Source organism: Musca vetustissima, unplaced genomic scaffold (genome assembly GCF_032173495.1).
Source record: "Musca vetustissima isolate MV318-11 ecotype Yass unplaced genomic scaffold, APGP_CSIRO_Mvet_v1 utg6013, whole genome shotgun sequence".
Taxonomy (NCBI): domain Eukaryota; kingdom Metazoa; phylum Arthropoda; class Insecta; order Diptera; family Muscidae; genus Musca; species Musca vetustissima.
Window position 1 is genome coordinate 797,161 of NW_026889308.1, and position 20,303 is coordinate 817,463.

The window sequence follows — 20,303 nt, forward strand, 5'->3', positions numbered from 1 at the left end:
AATGTTGTTTTTCTATACATGTAAACATTTTTCGATCAAGTTTGCTGTCAAACTCCATTTTTATGAACTGACTGCCAATATGAAAACGTAAACAAAGGCCAAATTTTTGACATTAGACTTGGGAAAAAACAGCTGACTTTCGCTAGTTTGGTGACCTAGATCTTGAGAGTCGGCTTACATATCCCTCTTTATTGTAGTTGTAGCGTATGCGTATAACGTCAAACGTTTTTACGTTTAGTCAAAAGAGCAGCGCGGTTTCATCGATCTAATATTGAATAGTGTTTAGTGTCGGTTACAAATAAATATCTCATAATTTTAACTATTTCTTCAAGTTTGCGAATAAATTTGCTTCGATGGAACAGATCAAGTAAGTGGCACCTTTCTTTCCAGTGAAATAATAACATGAATATGAAGCACAGGAACACTCACATACAAACAATGTAGGTACATAATGCATTTCTTACTTTTAGTATTTTTATTATTTTACGCTTCTATTATTAACTTTAGTTACTTTTGAACACAAGAGTATAAATTGTAAGCGATAATAAAAAAATAGATTACATCTGCTATCCGGAATCCGGCGATAGTAAATTTGATTTATTGATTGTAGGAGCATTATTTTGGTCATCCATACTTTGGAGATTATGTGCGGAGTTTACCTGTTGTGGGCAGGAAGATGTAAATGCAAGATTTAGTCAGATAGAAAAGAAAGTGTGATGTAGATAGGATGCTGTGTGACACTTACTGGGCTAATAGGTGTTATAACAATAGCAGTACGTGTTGGTCGGTGCAGTAAGGCCGTGTCCTCAGTGGTTTCGTCGCCATCGCCATCAGCATCTGCGTCGACAATGGCATCGCTGTCGATTTCCCACGATGGGTGGTATTGGTCAAATTCCTCCTCGCAATTGAGGTCCTCTTCTTCGACATCTTCGTACTCATCAATGAGGATAACTGTAGACGAGGATCATAAGTGTTCGGTGTTCTGCATCTAATATAGAGCATGTGATTCTGCGCTACTTACTTGAACTTTCGGGCCGTTGTTGGCTCGGGCTAGATCCGAGTGATTGTGACTCTGTTGTGGGTATTGATATGGATACTTCATCCACCTGACACACCTTGTCGTAGGGTTGTGATATTGATCTAGAAAAAATAACGACAGAATCAGAAAGTGCGGGTTGCCGTTACACAACTGCATTCGTATACCTTAATGTTACCCGCTTCTTTGATCTATTTTCTATTTCGGCTATAAAGCCATCACTACCACGTTGTTTGTAAACAGATATCGGCCGAGCGTCGACCGACAGAGGATATGAAATGTTTTGGGAAGACTATTGTCAAAAACGATCCTTATTATTTGCACTGGCAACTGTGTTGTAAGTTCGAATTGTGCATACTATACCTTTGTGTATTCTGATTCAGTGGTCCCTTGTTGTGCCTGCGACGATGTCGGTGATGATGCCTGTTCTAGAGCCATTGCCGCTAATGCAGCCGTAGATGTTGTAGCATCAGTCATTCTCACTGACCGGTTCGGCCATTCATTGCTTGTAGTTATAGTACCACATTGACTATTTTCGATGATATTAGGGAGGTGATTATTATTGTTGGAATGTTTTGAGACCTGAGGTGTGAGGGGAAGAGTTTGAAACCTTTGACGGTCCTCCATATAAGCTTTAATTAATATATCTAATTTTTCTTCTATATCGGCGACCTGAAAGTGGACACTTTGGCTGTTAGTTACGAATTGAAAACTTTCGACTTCGCTAACGTACCTGTCGTTCGACTTTGACCACCCTTGAAGCTAAACTTATCTTCGAAGCATAAGCGTCTTTTGATTTAGAACCTTGCTTTCCCAATATTTGATCAAGCCTGCAATAAAATGGAGGAAACGATTATTCCATTGAATTTGGCTGACGAGAGCCCATTGTACATTGCGCACAATTTGTTAAAACGTTATCAACTATTACTGGAGATTCTTACCTGGCGTGAACATTTTTAACTCGGCCCAGTAGATCCACATGTCCTGCGGCATACTGTTCCATTACATCTTTGACGTCGTATGGCTTGAGAGCCTCCTTGAACTTACGACGGGCCACAAAATATTTTAGCTGTAATTGTTTCGTAGACGTTATCCGTTTGATTTGGTGTATTTTTTGCTATATACCTACCTTTCTAATAAAACGTATGGCAGTCTTGTGCTTGTTAGTCAACTGAGTGCAGCGTGGTTCGTCGTCTTCGTCTGCAGGGGTATGTCAGATCATCAAATAGAAAAATGAAATTGTTTTCGTTAGTTTTCAATGCAATCGCACACTTGACAGATATTTTTTAAACTACATTGGTATATACAAAAGCTACACTAAATACCGAATATTTGGCCACGATGATGACGCTTCTAGGGAATAGTGTAAAACAATAAAACTACAGTACATCATCATCTGGAACAAAATCTACAAATCGAATTGATCTACGGGTGAACAGCCGTGCTAGCTATTAAGTGCTGCAAGGTGATACTCGGTGTAAGATTTACGAGGAATAATATAAATGGTGCATGCGATAGACAGATTGTGGAATATGGTGTATTGGTGTTGGTGGGGAAGGAGCTACGTTCGAAACAACTTGTTTGGATGCTCATCCCCGGAATAAAGTTGAGTGTTCGTCATCTTTGCGGTTGTAGCGTGTGTGAAGGGCGGGCGGCAGAGAGCAAGAGCTGGCAAGGTATGAGGTGATAAGTACGGTGTCTGTGTTTTTTTCTGATGGATTAGTATCTTTTTAGGAAATATTTTTCAGTCGATCAATGTCATGTTGCGGAAGCGGACGAAACAAAGTCAAAAACAACGATATTTAAATGTTGGGGAAAAGGGAGGCTATTGGAATTTGGATTGGCACAACTAGGAAGTTGGAAAAAATACACTGAAAAGAGACGATAGCTTTATTAAAAATCGGTACACTGCTACATTTGAATTTACACGGAAAACAAGACAACGATCCAATCCTTCGATTTCTGTTGCCTTTTATTCAGCCAAGACTGAAGATGACAATCACAATACTCCATCCAATTTCGAATTTCATTGTTTAAGAGCAGGAGAGGGAGGACCAACAATCAGTGTGTGCAATCAGTGTTTAAGTCGGGTTGAATAAATTGATTCAGATCACTTTACAGTTCGAAAACCGGACAAAGCATTGGAATGTATACATTTCCAGTCTAGGTTCGTAACTCGACTCGAAGGATTCAGCCGGCCTTGAGGACTGTGAAGGTGACTTTAGCATTTGCACATGGACTTTCATGGTTCTACGACTAAGCACTACAAAGGGTTGTACGCACTTCCTTCACAGGTGAATCGTGTCACATTGTGACTTTGATTGTTTTGTTCGGCCATAATCTGTGACTGTATATAGGCTTTGTGTTCTTCATATAAGGCACGTTCCGTCGTTTCTCCGTTCGCGCTGCATCCAGCATTTTGGCGGCCCAGCGAGAAATTCGAACCGAACAGCTCCCCCTGCAGGAATCCACAGAGCACGATCGGTATGGAAGTTACATTGCTGAGCATCATTTTGTTCTTATTGTTGCAATCGGCCTGGCTTGCCTCCCCCCTATCACAGTTGTCGCCCACCGAGGCGCTCTCGACATCACGGCCCTCTCCTTTGAATTGGCTTAGCTGAATGCTTTCAGCAGGAGTTTTATTGTCTAAATTGCTCAGTGACACCCAACTATGTCTTCGGCGATTTTGTCCCAGCAAACGAGGGCTCAACCCTGCCAATAATATACACAAAATGTGATCGGATTTCTTAATACAGTTTCTGGCACTTGTAGATCGATAATGGGACATACTCCCAAAGGCTTAATGATATGATGACGATTGGTACCATTTATCCATCTAGAAAATCATGAGAAACCCCCCAATAACTCCATATGCACGAAAGTGCCTAATACCGAAGAATATCAACGAAAACAAGGTCTCCTTGGTCACCATATCCTCCACATATTGCATGTATATTTTTTCAACTAGGTGTTCTCGTTCGCAGTTGTTTACTTTACTTCGTTACATATAGTAGGTAGTATGTGGTATGTATGTATATATGGAAGAACTGATCGCACCGTGTCATACCACAACTGTCGTACGACTTCTTACTTTACACATTCTCGGAATACAACACTTATACAAAAACATCCAATGACAAACATCGCTTCAAATGAGACGTGCAAGACTTACCATCCGAATTCTTTTTCAACAAAGTGGTATCAGCGACAGAGTCTTCGCTAAAACTCGCATTTAACGATCGTCCATTTTGTACCACTTCTGAAAGGGCAACAATATTTTCGTTTTGTTGACAAGAAAAGATCAAAGGAAAACTTTTCGTTTAACAATTTTTATAACATTCTATCAGTAAAAACAGTAAAGGTTAATCGTTTTTGATTTACTTATTAACAAAAAAGTTCATAGTAGGTCGGTGGTAGGTTGTTTGATTGTTTGGTGGTTTGTGGCAGTTGGTATTAGTTGTAGCTAGGTAGAGTGGTTTGTAATGGACTGAACGTCCCCATTGTCCTAAGTTCATAGGTCGATTTATAAGGCAAATGGGAACATACAAAAAACATAACTCAAGAATACTGATGCTGACAATCAAATAAAAATGTCGTACTTTTTTAATGGAAACAAAATATACTCAACACTCGGTCCGCCTAGGATTACAACAATACAAGACAAAATTGTAATCGATTGGCGCTAGTGCGATATGTTTATCCCCAATTGGCTTTAACACAATTTTGTTTGCCTAAAATAAATGAATGAGGCAATGATGGGCTAATGGTTTAGTGATCAATGGGAAACAAAATAATTTATCCGCCTCTCATTCAGAACTCTCGCAGTTGGATAAAACATTTCAATGAATTCAGATATAATAGTTTTCTTCTGAAAGTTCCTGTATTCTCGGTTCATCGAAAAATAAAAAAGGAAACACGCATATTTGCATACGTAGTAAATATGTAGATGATGTACCTACATACATTTAAATTAAAATAAGAAAGAAAATTAACACAAATTTGTACGTCATGCTTTCTTTTCTCTCTAAAGTGGTTACAAATAAGTAAGAATAACATTCAACATTTACTTTTTTATATAACTTAGGTGGGTGGTAGTAATGTTTGAGTAACGCAGTCAGGATAACATATTTTGCAGTAGAAGTACATCGAACTTGCTTTACATCCGAGCACTATTGGCATTGGGTCTTAAATTGAACATTGTGTTGACATAGAAATATTCAATGCAGGTAGGTTTATATTGGATTGTGATTCTCAAGAGAGTAAAGGCATGAAACAGTAACATCCGATTATAGTAAGAGTAGTTTAAATGGATTATATATATATATGGATTATATATATATATATATATATTTATATGTGGAATGTTTATTGAAATCAACATTTACTTGTGAAAAACGGTGTGTAAGAGAAAGAGAAGGATAACATTATAAAGTATGTGATACAATATCAAAGAAAGGTTTCGATTAAAGAATATTGTCTTTGTATTTAAGGAAAATAGTAAGAGCAGGATAAGGCTAAACAACTTACTTTCGGTGTCGAACCAACGTCCCCTTCCTTCGGAGGCGCAGCTCTATCAAGTTTCAACTTTCAAAATGTTAAACAAGATTGGTCTAGACAGTGCTTAAATCGATTTACAAACAGAATAGTTGTGTTCATTGATTGCTTGAATTCATGCAGGGGCAGTCCCTATGCGCGACTTTCCTGGTTAAATCGGCTCTCTTGTATGACATCGTATTGAAATACACATCTATATTGTTGGCATCCCGAACTCAAAGTAATTGAAATAACTGAATATGTATATAGAAACACTGTATAATATTTACAAGTATAAAATATTCCCAAAGCCTTGGCCAACACACTTCAATGGACTGACTATATATATATATATATATTCGGCGCACTGGATAAATTTGTAATAAAAATCGTGACCACTGTCTCATTATTTTCCGACAGGCTCATGTCTTCATTACTTTCAACCGAACAAGATTTTCCTGCTCTCTCAAAATTGAATTTAAACACACATTCTACTTTTTGAGAGCAACATCATTGTATTCGGTTAGAAGTAATGATACGGTATTTCCGACAATAAAAGAATCGGGGGGTTACCATACGAACTTATGTTCTCCTAGAATACTAATCACAAGAATGTTATCAACGCTTTGAAGTGGGTTATACAAACCAAGACTTTGGGTATATATATATATATATATATTTGGGTGTTGTAGAAAAGTGGGAGTTATTCTTCTGTAGTACTATTCTGACATGTTGGAAAAAAATATGGTGCTCCCTACAACCCGTGTGATGTGGTGGTATATGTACAACGCAGTGTTTTGACAATTTTATCACAGACCTCAATAATCTGATGGCTTGTGTTATGTCTCCGAGTGAGGTGCAGCTTATTATTAGCCAGTCAAAAGAGTGACGGCATGATCTTATTCTTCGATGCTCACAACGGGCTGTAGGGCGCATCCAATGCCAGTAGGAATAATTGAAAAATTTGATTGTTTGTCGTTTTCTTTTAACTTTGGGTAAAATTGAAGCGTAAAATAAGGGAAGAAAGTAAGCGAGATTGAAAAATAACATGCACGTACGCTAAATTCGAAAATGAATTGGAGTCGGGCTTGAATACTTACCAAGGTTCTCCACAGATTGATTCAATTCGCGCAAGTTACGTGTATACCGGGAAACTCTATTGGTGGCCACTGCCGTCTTAACACTGAGACTGTCTCCGCCGGGCGATTGGGTAGATGTGGGCGGCTTGTGTCGTCTGATGGTCGGAAGACGGGCCACAAACGATGCATTGTGCTTAAAACTAGATGATGCTCGCCTGTGAATTTGGTGTGTGGACATAAATAAATGGCGGTTAGAAAATGTCTGTAATTAGTATGAGAATGTTTACAGTATAAAACAGGCAACTAAGACTATGGTAGGTGTTTCCCCGAGCTTTTTGTTGACATTGGTTGGAAATATCGTCAATGTATCGGTGATAGTGTACTCTTAACCGACAAGTTGTAAAGTGGCATGTCTCTAGCGATACTTATATAGTATTCATCTGGATTGCAATGGATGTTATGTTGAAACAAACGTGAATCTGTGTACCATTGGGCACAAAATCAGTGAACAAGTACTGTAATTGGGCGAAATTAACTGGGTCAAATGGGGCAACTTCACCGTTCCGTGGACATGTTGCATGATAGTCACCCAATTAAAACATCACCAGCAGTTAAAATTTTGATCAACTTTCGATTTTTTAGGGTGTTTTTTATTTCTGTTTTAAAACACTTAGATTGACGGTTCTAAAGAGATTTAATGTGAATATAGAAAATTGTGCACCCTATTTTTCTAATTTTCTAAAATTTCTAAAATGACGTTAGGGGTTATTATTATATTGTAGGTGTACTGTATACATAGTTGCCAATTTAGATAGATTTGTTCATTGCGATTTTTTTGTTGTGATTTTCTTTTGCAACTTTGCACATATATAATTGAAGATTTAAAAGAGAAGAAAAATAATTTACAAAAAGTTTTGTTATTGTTTTGTTGGTATTTTTTGTAATTAAAGAAAAGTCCTTATTTTTTATGGCGGGCATGATAACTCCTCACTGGAACATCGGAATCCGGAAATTCCAACGGTGTTAGAAAGAGTACATGTCTGACTCTCGTATGAACTAGGATTATTGACTTCGCTCTAAAATTAACAAAATGGTGGACCTTTGAAAAAATATTTGTGGAAAATCGCCGAGAAACGTGTAAAAATTTGAAATCGATTGGGTTATTAGTTTTTGAGTTATCGTGCCCGCCATTCACAAAAAAATGTTTAGAGAAAAACGCGTTTTAAGTTTGAGAAGCCCTTCAGCCGTCACTTGATGGTGACACAATAAATCGGCTATATCTTCAAGAGTTCTTGAGGTTTTCACTTGAAATTTTGTAGGGACATTCATTAATTAGTGTAGATTCGAATTATATCAACAAAATTTTTGACCCCGAGAATGGGGGGGGGGGGGGTCCCCTTAAATGACAACAAATAATCTTTAAGTGCAACAGAAATTCAATATTTCTCAACTCTGCAACGAAGTTGTTATTTTAATATTATTTCATATATACAGCATTAGAGTTAAAAATCGCACTTCATTTTAAATGCGTACCCACTTCCAATTCTATGTTGTTAATACAGTATATCTAAGGGGTTTAAAATAAAAAAATACTCCAAACGAATCGGGGATGATGAGAAACTTTTGACTGCATTAGTTGTAATGTTTTAATTACACTGTGCGGAACTAAAATCTTGAACCAATAGGGACCACAAAAATCTGAAAGCTAATGATGGTAGATGAAACCCCGTAGATGGATTTTGAATTATTAGCTGAGGTTTTTGTTTAGGCTCACAAAATCAATTGTTCATAGAAAAAATTGTGCATGGAAAATGGTATGCTTTTTAAATACCATACCAATTGGTTCATTTTTGAGACTTTGATTTTGAGTGACTAAACATGGTTTTAAGAAGAGTTCTTTGTTTTTTCTTTGACTATGTTGTTGGTCGAATTAATAATTCAAGTTCTATACCCAGTCATGAAAAAGACTTCGAAAATGTATGTTTTTGTTTACGTTTGTGTCATTTTGAGAACGAATTTTTTTTTAAGTTTACCTCAAAGCAAAATTTGTAGATATTAAACATTGCTGAAGAGTGAAAATCTACATTATCAGAAGCTGTCAGATTTTGGAGGTCCCGATTGGTTCAATATTTTCAAGTTGAAAAATGTGTCACAGTCTTATTTGATGTCACTACCACTGTATGTATATAGCAATGTTCCGAATCTACTCATAACTGGAAAATATTATACAATGTGAACATCTGGAACATTACACCGGCTAGTGGAGAAATCTATGTAATTTTATTCTTTCTGCCGTCCATTCTCAATATGAATGGTATATGCACTTAGAATCAATTCTGCAATCCTTTCCACGCTTGACCATATTCAATATATTCATTATGTTATGACAATTGACATTGACGCCGGCAAACGTTAACGTGCAGTAGTCAACGAACGACCATTTGACGATCTCGACTACTAGTATCTTTTTATATTTATTGTGGGTGCAATATAAGATTTAAAAAGAGTGTATTTGTGATGGTTTATAAAAATTCGACGGTGAGTGCATTTGGTGTGATTTACTTTGCATTTCTGCTGGCAGCACAAGAAAGCCGAAATAGAAGAGGTGAGATGGAAATTTAAATAATTGGAAGAATTTTACTGTTTTGTGGCGTTCGAATGCATTTGAAATATCCTCGACAGTATGACGTTTAGCAGGATGTCGCATTGCTTGGACAGAAGCAGGCGTATTTATTTTGAAAGAATATGTACGAGTATATAAGTAATTGGAATGTATACGAGAATGTGAAGGCGATATTTATAAAGGAAAAGGTACTGGCGGCGAATCGTGTGGCTGTGAGTTTTAAATGCAATCGTTGCAGTTAGTTTACCTAGATTCAATTAAACTCTTAAACAGTCTATCCCAATACTCAGAACTGAAAAAATCGAGAAACCAAAAGACATAAGAATTAATTAATTTTCGTAGTTGCAAATCAAAAGAGAGGGGGGGAGAGAGAGAGCTGAATGCGACTGATTGGTTTTTGACAATCGATGACACAGAACCCATGGCTTAATGAAAACGCTCACTCACTCACACACAGACTTGATCAGACCAGACACAGAACGCAATATCATTAGCTGTGATAACACAAGAGGAAACGAGGAAGAAATGATGAGGTGGAAACGATTCGGGACAGCAACTCATGTTACAAGTGGCAAATTGGTGTGGAATTTGGAATATCCGATAACTTGATCTGGCACATCTGGAATCTGCCGAGTATTTCCCGCTTGAGTACAGGGCTGGAAGTCGGTGTTTAAGATTAATTAGTTTTACTTTCAAATTAAATACTCTGGCGAGAATATTTGCCGGCAATAATTTCGGATGAGACACTACAGCAGGCGAGGCAGAAGGTATCCCATCCGCAGCTGAAATACTCAGGCGGGAGTATCTAATGCTCTCTTCGCAATGTTTGCAAACGGAACAGAGAGCGTTCGCCGAACACAACGAAAATAAGAAGGTGGTCCAATAAGTATTGAAGTTACAAAAAAGTTAAAAAAGCTTTAGCGTGGGAAAAAATTGAAAGAAGAGTCCCTAACATACCTGGTGCTATCACAAGCATTTCGCCCAATGATTGATTGAACGCTTCATTTGATTGATTGGATCAATTGCTCTGTAAGTTGATCCATGAGTGGATCGATCAAGTGATCGATTGTACGAACGACTGATTAATAATGACAACTACATTGTATGTCCCGTTGTTTGTTCGCATGGATCGGGTGTAGTGGCTGTTTGTGTGCGCGCCGAGGGGCGATATAATACTTACGAGGCTGGTGGACTGGGCAACGCCACCTGGTGTATCTTCCAAGTGGCCACAGATGATGAGTGTTCATCGGCAGCGTAGCAGCGCCACAATGCCTGTATCAATGAGGCAGCCGGTTGGCGCCGTCGTATCATGTGCTTCTGTCTTTGTTGTTGTTGGACTTTTAACGCAAATCCACTACCCAGTATACCCTGAAATCGATAGTAAAAACACAGTATTTGCTTCCTTACTAAGATAAAGACGATCCTGTATCCTTACCGCTGGCAAAGCGAAAAATGATATGCCTAGTAGAGCGCAAAATGATGCTATAAGCTTGCCCTGCCACGTTTCTGGAACCATGTCACCATAACCCACAGTGCACAAGGTGATCTAGGGCAAGATGAAATCATGAAGACACGCAAAACGATTAGAAATAGAATTCACTTACCACACCCCACCACAGGGCTTGTGCAAAATTATTGAACTTGTCGTTGACATCTTTCTCCATCAAATACACCAGAAACGATGCAAAAATAAGGCCTAGGAATCCGATGTACATTGTGGTTATAAGTTCCTAGGGGACGATATTCAAGTTTGTTATTCGAACCATTCACCGGGCCGATGTCGCTGAGATGGCGGACTATACTTACTTGTCTGTGTGCGTATACTACACTGCCCAGTAGTTTCCAAGTGCCACCACGTCGGTCCATGCGCACCATTCGCAAGATTTGGAAAAAGCGTAATCCTCTTAGGGCACTTGTGGCAAATACTTGGCCCGATGTGCCCATGCCTAATACAACTACGGAAGCAACTATAGTAATAATATCTGTAAGAAGAGACGAAGTCCATTAGCTGTCCCCATAGCAAGTACGGCTGCTGCTGATGCCCACTTACCTATAATACAAAATGGTCGTTTTACAAATTTTAGACGACCCACACATCCTTGGTATCGCGAACGACAACCGGATGACCACAGCCTGTAAAATGCCCAAGATATTTTATTTCGTTTTAATGTAAAAAGTCAACCGAGGAGGAGTGCAAAGTGGGAGAAGCTATGACAATGAGTACTTCGATTTGCTACAGGCCCGTACCTTTATAGGATTTGTTGAACTTCCGTATTACCCAAATACGCAAGGACCTTATCTACTTGTGTGCCAATTAAAAACGTCGAAAATGGATGAAAACATTTTCCTAATTACCAGAAAAATGTTTACCTTTATAGAAAATCTACTTTTTCAATGACTTGAATTCTATTTTTCAACTTTATATTTTTATACGCAATGCGTATTTGGGTATTTAAATTTTGAGCTGAATAAAATCGCACGAATATGCAGGAATTTGGGTACGACCCACAAATAATCTGATAAAATGTAATTTCTTGTATTCCATGGTAGGGGCATCCAAGCACAAATTCTATAGGTTCTGAAAAGTTAACAGTCCAACTGATCTGCTGATGTGCTAATTACTATTAATGTGTAAACGCAGGTCGTCGCTATCTAGCACTCAGTTACCCACATTACGGTATTCAAAACTGCAAGCCGTAACATAGCAGTAGCCGTAGATCGACCGTGTGTGATCATTGATTGCTGGGGGGGAATATGAAACCCGTGCACAATACGTGCCTTCAATTACAATGCGTCGAATTAAATGGAAATAACATTAACATAAGGCCATAATAAAAACTGGATGTGTTTATTTTTCACAGTTGCGTGAGTTTCGAAAAACTTAATTGTGGTGTTATTAATGATCAATAAATAGTTGCTTGGCGTACTTAAAGCTAAACCGTGTACCTATGTTGCAGAATCAATTGTGGTTTCACATTGCTAATACAAATGTTGTATATCGTTAGCTAAAATGCAAAAAGGCGTAACTAACAAAAACATAATTGTGTAGGAGAAGCAAAAAACTGTTTTGAATGAAAACTATAAACATGTCATGTGAAATGAAAAAGTATGTCCGACAGGGTGATATTGCATATGATGAATAATAGACGATAATTTTTTTAACAAATTTAGTTATTTAGTTTAATGGCAGTCATAACAATTAAGTAAAAACGTGAATTTGTTGTTAGTTACGCCTTTTTGCATTTATCAAATAAACCCACTTGTAGTTACGTCTTTTTATTTTTTGTTAATAGAAGGTCCTTTTTTGACCGCAGACGTGTAAAACTTTGTCAACACATGTAGTTTATTGACATTCACAATATTCATTCAAAAAGTCAATTTTCAATTTTTTGTTAGTTACGCCTTTTTGCATTTTAGCCGACGATATGCGGATATGGAATTACGTACGAATTGGACGACTGACATATATAGTGATAATAATTCATGCAATGGACCAGTCTCAGCGAGAGGCATATACAAATCAAGTATTGTCTAAAAATTGAATAACATTTCGATAAGTTTGTTACAATGTGCTGGTCCGAAAGCGGCCTATATCACCAACTAATTATGGCCTTCAAAATGAAACAATTGATATATTTGTAACAGATATGAATGATACTCAATGTTCAAAATTGAACCATAGAACAATGGATTCCACACATACACCAGAAAACAGAAAAGCAACAACGACAACACGAAATTGTCATAACTGTTTTATGATCCGATAAAGAGTCTCAATTATTATATAGAGAGTGTCGACGAAAATTGTGCGTCAAGATAAAATTGTTGACACGAATCGTTTAAAACCCCAACATTTTATGACTTTCGCCATTAGATTGGGTGTGTGCCATATTCTGTCGTTTCGTTTGTGACGCCTCTAAAAAATGATTCCATTTCTACTAATTACGCCTGGCTTGGAAACAGGTTTCAAATAAATATAAATATTATTTGAACAGCATGGGAGATGAAGCTCTTGCCGATTCTATGATTCTAACCGCCCCGACAAATGCTATACCAAAAATTTTGGCATACCGTTATCAACCGATCACTGTACTGCAAGCTTAGGAAACGTTTAGTGATTGATACGTTGGTCTCTCTCCGTTTTGGATAACATCGAAAACTTCATTCCACAAATATTTAATTAATTCGTAATTATTTTTCCGAACGAATTTGTCTTCTTAATTGCGGATAAACAGACACTTAGTGCTGATCGACATTTCTCAAGAATTGCCGTTAATGGCACAGAAGTGATAAACAAACATTTCTGATGTGGGATATATTCTGACACATCTCAGCGTATGTGTTTCTATGTTTGTTTTTGCTTGAAAGTTCGATTTTTATTGCGTCTACACTTGTTTGTCAACCGCACCCCGGTTGGTGGGCCGATATCAGAACAGACGATCCCATTCTTTCAAATCAATGTTGGACGTTTACTTATGATTAGACATTTAATAGTCAATTATTGTGGCTACACCCTAAATCCATTTCTATCTCCCCAGAACTCAATTTACGCAGACCGTCGAAATGGAGTTCTGACAAATGTAAAGGGATTGTTGCTTCTAGGACGAGACGAACGGACAGACGGACGGCAGTATTCATTTGTCTATACTGCAATCACTTGCGTGCATATGCGTAATTGTGTATGTTCAGTTGCTAACTTACCGTAAGAAAAATTCCATTGTGAACCAAATAACAACTAAAATTTCCATCCTAAATAATATGTACAAAGCATCCTCCTCGTATTCCTTTATAGTCGAGAATACGCTCAACGCCAGACAGGTGAAGACCATCAGGAATCTGAAAAGAACACATTTGAACATTACCGAATCAACAGTCAGGGAATGCATTGACGCTGGTTACTTACACCATCACGTGATAGAGCACCGCCGGTAGACCCCTGGGTCTTTCCAGGAAATTATAAACACGACTTTGGAGTCGTCTGTACCGGACATCACGGCGGTTGCCGCGATTGTAGTTTATAGGCTTCCCCAGTAGCGACATTCGCGGTTGAGCTAAACGATCTGGTGGTGGAGGCGAAATGAGCTTACATGACCTGTAACGAAATGAAAACCACACTCAGGACATTATTGTTAATTGAGAGCCGGTGTTGTGGCGTTGCTGCCGTTTGGTTTTTGATGTATAATCACTTGTCCTTGCCTTAACCTAAATGTCTTTTGATAGAAAATAATGGGATCATTGTCAGGATCCATGTTGGAGGCATTCGACGATGGCACGATCAAACAATTCGACCTAAGATCAGCTGTTAATTCATACAAAACCTCTCCTCCAATTATTCTAGCGAAAACGTCTTGCACATTTGAACCACAAATCAACACTCGTCGCAGTCGTTGACATTAAGGCGATTATAAAAATGAAAACTTTTGATTTCCGTCGCTGTTTCAGTCAGCGTCGTTATCGTTGGCTTCGCTGTAGTCGTAGTAGTCGTCGTCTTAGTCGTCTTCGCGCACAAATTTGCCCACTTTAAGGTGACAACCCAAGTCTATCAGTGCGTTGCGACCCAACCCGGCCGATAGCCCATCCGCCTTCCCACATACATACATACAAACGCACATATTTCTATAATGACGTACTTTTATGACAGAAGGCGCCCGTAAAAGCGGTCGACATCTTCTCGAAAACAAACATCGCCATTGTTTAGCTTTCCTATGAACTGAACAACCACTTGGTCGGCAGCGTTTGTTAAGATCAGCGTCAACGTCAAAGGTACTAATTACACACAAATAAGAGCCATTAACGAACGATCTCATGCAAGTGCATGCACAGTTAGTTAAGTTCAATTATTTAACGGCAGATCGTTATTGCAAAAGCCCAAACCCATTTTGGCAAGATTTTTCAGATACGCTTTTGCCACAACTCGGCCTGGGCATACCAATCGGTCCTACAGATAAGGATAAGTGCCGGGAAACGTTTAATTTCTCCGCGGCTGATCAGACCGTTGGTTAGCCAGTTGACTGAAATAAATAAACCGACGAAACGAACGATTGGAGTCAAGAGTAATCAGTCATTTGGCAATTTTATCACGATTACCATCGTACATACGTATGATGGTATGTATGTATGTCGCCCGTTTATTGCCATTGTCAACCGACACATAGTGACAATGAATGATAATGTTCGACAGCCATGCTATAGTCGGTCGTCTTACATACCGTACGACGTGCCATGGCTGTGCCGGCGATGTGCTGTGGTTTCACAGGCTTGTCAAATTTTTTAAAAAATTGTTGTACGAAAAGGCTGTGCTCATAGAAATTGTGATCTCAGAACGAATGTTCTGTGGGTAGTATTAACATAACACCCTAATAAACACAATTCATCGTGCGTGTGGTTGACAGACAATGATCGTACCAATTTGTATGTATGTGTGCTTTGGCATAATGAGCAATGACAACTACCTAGCATTTGCTGTTGTCCATAGGTTGTACTTTGATAACGAAAGTGAATTATGATGACGGATATTCGGAATGATTGACCAAAGACCAAAAAAGTGTCCAACAGAAACAACAATATTGGATATATTGGATTCTTGATGCAAACAAATTATGTGGATGGCTCGATGGTTCGAGGTACTTAAATCTATTCGACATGACTCGATTCGATTGGTTTCATTTGCTGTTGAATGAAGTGAAAGCGACGTAGTCGTGTTCTAACTTGTTGAGAGTCACTTTTAAATGCAAACTCTTTTGCCAGGTAACATTGATAAGAAGGTATATGGACGATATATCATTGGAATGCCAATTGAATGATTACCATTTTTTATGGACTCCCACATAGGGACTTTGGTATTGAGCTTTAGAAATATGTTGGGGGTTGAGTGCGACTGAATTTTCATAAATAATTGTCGATTCGCATCGGGATGTGGTCGAATATATTAATATACCTGCCCAATTGAGGTTGTAACATTCAAGGTCGACACCTATATTTTTCGAACCAATGATTTCCGATTTACCTGTGTTTACATCGGGAGTAGTGACACTACGAATTCTTAACACAGGCAACTTCGTTGGGTTGCAAGGAATATTTGCAGGACTGTAGGATTTATATCAAAATTTTTCCGGAATATCGTCATGTGTGCAGTGGTTTAGTATTGTCATTACAACACAGATTTCGCAAAAATAAAAGACAATTGTCCTGACATTTTGATCAGATCCGGGATATAGTAACGGAGTTCGGTTAAACAAATGAAGAAATATCAATTTTACGACTTACGTGTCCTTCGGTTTAAGGTTTACTTCCAGTTCAGTAGCCATGAGTTATCGCAAGTTGAAGCTTTAATTTGCAAGACAAAACACAGTGGTGATTAATAAACAGCGGTTTAAAGTTTTGCTAAAATTAACTACGCTGTGTAAAAGCTAGCCGCCAATGAACGTGACAATGGAATTGGTCATTTTTTACTTTCGAACCGAACACGGAAACTATTGATCTACGTATGATTGAGTTCATCACAATCGTACAAATGTATTGTTCCAATGTGTGATAATCGTTAATCAGTGAATATAATTCACAAAAAAAAAAAAAAAAAAAAAAAAAAAAAAAACAAACAAATGAGACTATGAAGTGATCGTCAAATGCATAGAAATAGAATTACGCAGACAGTAAGTCTCACTTCGTAAATATTATCGACAATCTGATGTGTGGCACACACACAGTGATTTGCACACATGGGTATTGGGTATTGATATTGGAAAAGAGAACCACATTAAACCCCTGTGGCGTTCGGCTTAATTTAATTTGTTGCCTTAATTTTAATAATAATAATAAATACAAGTACACACAATCAAACATACGAGAAAGACTGACGTCAAGTTTCATTGTGTTTAGAAAGAATGCAAGAAACTAAGGAAAGAAACTAATCGGCTTTGATGATGTGGATGCATTTGATCACAGTTATGCGCAATTACGGGCATAAGTACGGATTTCTTGTGCTTTAGCGGATTTTAATAATTTTCTGCGCCCGGTTTTGTGAGTGTTGGTGTCAGAATTTATTAGCCAAATCCAAATAAATATTTGTTATGGTTGATACACTGTATATTTTGGACTGTGCGTAGAAGTGTGAATGAAATAACCTACTTGTTGGCGCGACTGCACCGAAAAAGACGTACATAAGCTTGAACCGATTTAGGAACATGCGTATAAGATGAACAACTTATTTGAGTTGCTGCACTACAATGTCAAGTACTGGAAGATTTTCCTATTATCAGGATGGAATATATGTCGAAAGTGAGCATAAATCAATCAATCAAAAAGAACATGCATTTTAAATGTTAATTCTACATAAAGAATCAGTTTCAGGAATACATAATTTTTTAAAGTTTTCCAAATAATAATAATGGAACCCACCGATTGGTTGGGGTCGGTATTAATCGATCCTCTCACTTTGTTCGAATTTCGCTGCAGCCATTGAGAAACGCATAGCATATCGTGTCTGCCTATTGAAAGTCTTTGTTAGCCTTCCTCACTTAGCATTAGGTTTTCATTAAAGCTGTGCTGATACTTGCCAACCCCCTTCGCATATTCAGAACTATGTAGTTGTTGTTGTTTTTTCGAATGGAAAAATAAACAATTTTGGTTCAATTCATATTTTGTTGTTGTTTTGTTTTTTTCTTTATTTACACATCATCAATTAATTATTTGTTATTATTCTTATTATTAATGGTGTTGCTGTTGTTGTTAAAGTTTTAATAGTTAGCTTGGTTCGTTGAATACGTTTTGCTATTTACACAAGTGAACAAAAAGTGTGTGTGAGTGTGTGTGTATGGTGACAATATAGTGGGTATATATGTTTGTCAATAATACATTCATATCTAAATATAGGGATTATAGCTGCAGTACCAGTAGACTGAATTTCTTTGAATATCTGGCAAGGGCCAACATGCTGCTGTGCTGCCGACTGCTGCCTCGATGTGGATGGTGATGCGACCTTTCACACCAGCAAGGACTTTTCATTTCTTTTCATCGACAATGATTTCGTCACCGGCCTGTATGTTATAGCTATATAGCAGCTTGTTGGGATAGCGCATTTCCTCGGGCCCGAATTCCCTGTAGTCTTGGTCCAAGTAGTAGAGACGCATTTTATTGGCGGACAAAGGGATGATTTTCTCGAGCTTTACTTTGAGGTCGGCAACGGTGCGGTATAAGTCGACATGACGTGATTCGGATTTATCGCCATATGTGAGGATAATTTTGACACGTTTATCGGGCTTGAGGCTGATATTGACCAAGGGGTCCAGCTTGCCGTGTTTTGCAACTAGGTCGAGGTAACGTTTGGGCCGTTCACTTTCTGGTTTGTCCATGTAGTAGCGGATGAATGCCCTTTCGGCATCCTCGCGTTCGTCGGGTGTTATGACACCACCTCCATTTAAAATGGCCACATTCGGCAGACGTGCTATGAGCAATTGTCGCCTTTCATGCTCGGTACATTCCAGCCGATCCCAGAGCGGCCAGTTTTTCACTCGAAGATTTTTCAGCTTGGGAAATGTGGCCAAACGATCTATGTCGTCCCAGGTGTTTATAGAGGCATAGCTGAGATTGAGGAACAGAAGGTTGGGGAAGTGCTTCTGGGGCAAATCGTCGTCGTCAGTGGCATCGGTTATTGTGGAGTTATCCAGCTTTTCGGGGAACTCAATGGCCCGTATGGGACAATCGGCCAGCACCAAATTTTCCATACACGGAAAAATTCTACCCAGTCGACAAATTTCGGGCCACTGCTCAACAGGGTTGCCGGTAAAATGCAGGGTTCTCAATGCTTTATGGGGAGAGATTTTCTTGTATTTCTTGGCGTGGGAAGACTCCTTGGAATCACAGCACTTGCAATTATCACTATTTTCAAGGTCGGCGGTGGCAAGTTCGGCAGTATCGATGAGCACCTCTTTGTAGTCATTCAAACTTAAATGCAACTCCTCCAATACTGGCAGATTCTCGAGCAGGACGTCAATACTCTCCCAGTTCAAGTAGGTGCCATTCAAGACGATGCCTCTCAGATTGGTTATGGGTGGAGCGGATAACTTAGTCAGTGGGTTACTGAGGTTGTTCTTGCTCAGGTTTAGGAATTCTATGCGCGGCATGTGCTCCACAATCTGGAATACTTCGTGCCAGTCCTGTAGTTTGTTCTGTGCCAAATCGAGTTCGCGCACGCGGCGACATTTGTCTTTGATGCTTTCGAAATCGCCCGCACAGTCAATGTCGCAGTCGTTCAGCACCAAAAGTTCAGGCACACACTGCAGAGGCGGTAGCCTAGGAATGAATATGGAAACCAATCGATTAGTACCGGGTCCAGCTGCTGCATCCGCATCTTTGTCTTTTGCTTCCTCCTCCTCCCGATTGTCGTCGCAATCGGAGAAGTATTTTCGTTCAATCGCTTCCAATAGCGAAGGCATTTCGTTGGCGTCACCGAAGCTGCGATTAATAGCTGTCTTTGATAGGAATAGTTGCTGATTCAAGTCAATTGTTTAACTGTTGGCATTTGACTCTATGGAAGATGTGGCGAAAAATCGATGCAGTTCATAGCCTGTCTCTCCGTCTCTCCGGCCCGTGTTCTTCTCAGTATTATCTTTTGTTTTGCTTTCTACTTCGCTCGCTGTTTTCTGTTTTCTGTTGTCGTTGTTGTTGCTGTTGATGATTTTTGGAGCTTTGTTTACATATAGATAGACAAGATATGAATCGGCCAATCAACCAACAACATCCAAAGGCATATCTCACCGATGCTTTTCAACAAATGTATATTTCCTTTGAAAGGCTGCAACAGCCCCCGAAGTACTGCAAGAGACGCACGAAATAGAAGTGGTTTGTGGTGGTCGGATTGCTTTGATGTGGGTCGTTGTCGTTCGTTGGCCAACGGAACGAGGAGTTTTCCTGAGCAATGGGAAATGGTTTGAGACCTCTTTGTTAAGACGGGCAACGGAGACCGTTAACACCAATACATCAGCTGTCGCACTTAGAATGCATACAACCCTGTGGTGCGACCTTCCAACGGTGG

At 38.9% G+C, this 20,303-nt stretch overlaps 2 protein-coding genes across 2 annotated transcripts; both read right to left on the reverse strand.

Moving 5' to 3' along the window:
- Positions 1 to 472: 472 nt before the first annotated feature.
- On the reverse strand, positions 473 to 14,363 carry LOC133337061 (potassium voltage-gated channel subfamily KQT member 2). The gene is made up of 19 exons (XM_061545327.1): positions 14,175 to 14,363; positions 13,973 to 14,107; positions 11,322 to 11,404; positions 11,078 to 11,253; positions 10,876 to 11,001; positions 10,707 to 10,817; positions 10,452 to 10,639; positions 9,519 to 9,563; positions 6,670 to 6,863; positions 4,209 to 4,295; positions 3,320 to 3,748; positions 2,166 to 2,236; positions 1,978 to 2,105; positions 1,770 to 1,866; positions 1,400 to 1,708; positions 1,204 to 1,328; positions 1,022 to 1,140; positions 746 to 951; positions 473 to 659 (listed from the first exon to the last, which is right to left on the reverse strand). The coding sequence occupies exons 1-19, from the start codon at positions 14,309 to 14,311 to the stop codon at positions 567 to 569; spliced, it is 2,859 nt and encodes a 952-aa protein (XP_061401311.1). The 5' UTR covers positions 14,312 to 14,363; the 3' UTR covers positions 473 to 566.
- A 3,904-nt stretch (positions 14,364 to 18,267) lies between these two features.
- Positions 18,268 to 19,704, reverse strand: LOC133336994 (tubulin-specific chaperone cofactor E-like protein). The gene has a single exon (XM_061545258.1). It carries the CDS (start codon positions 19,702 to 19,704, stop codon positions 18,271 to 18,273), a length of 1,434 nt encoding a protein of 477 aa, XP_061401242.1. The 3' UTR covers positions 18,268 to 18,270.
- Positions 19,705 to 20,303: the final 599 nt, after the last annotated feature.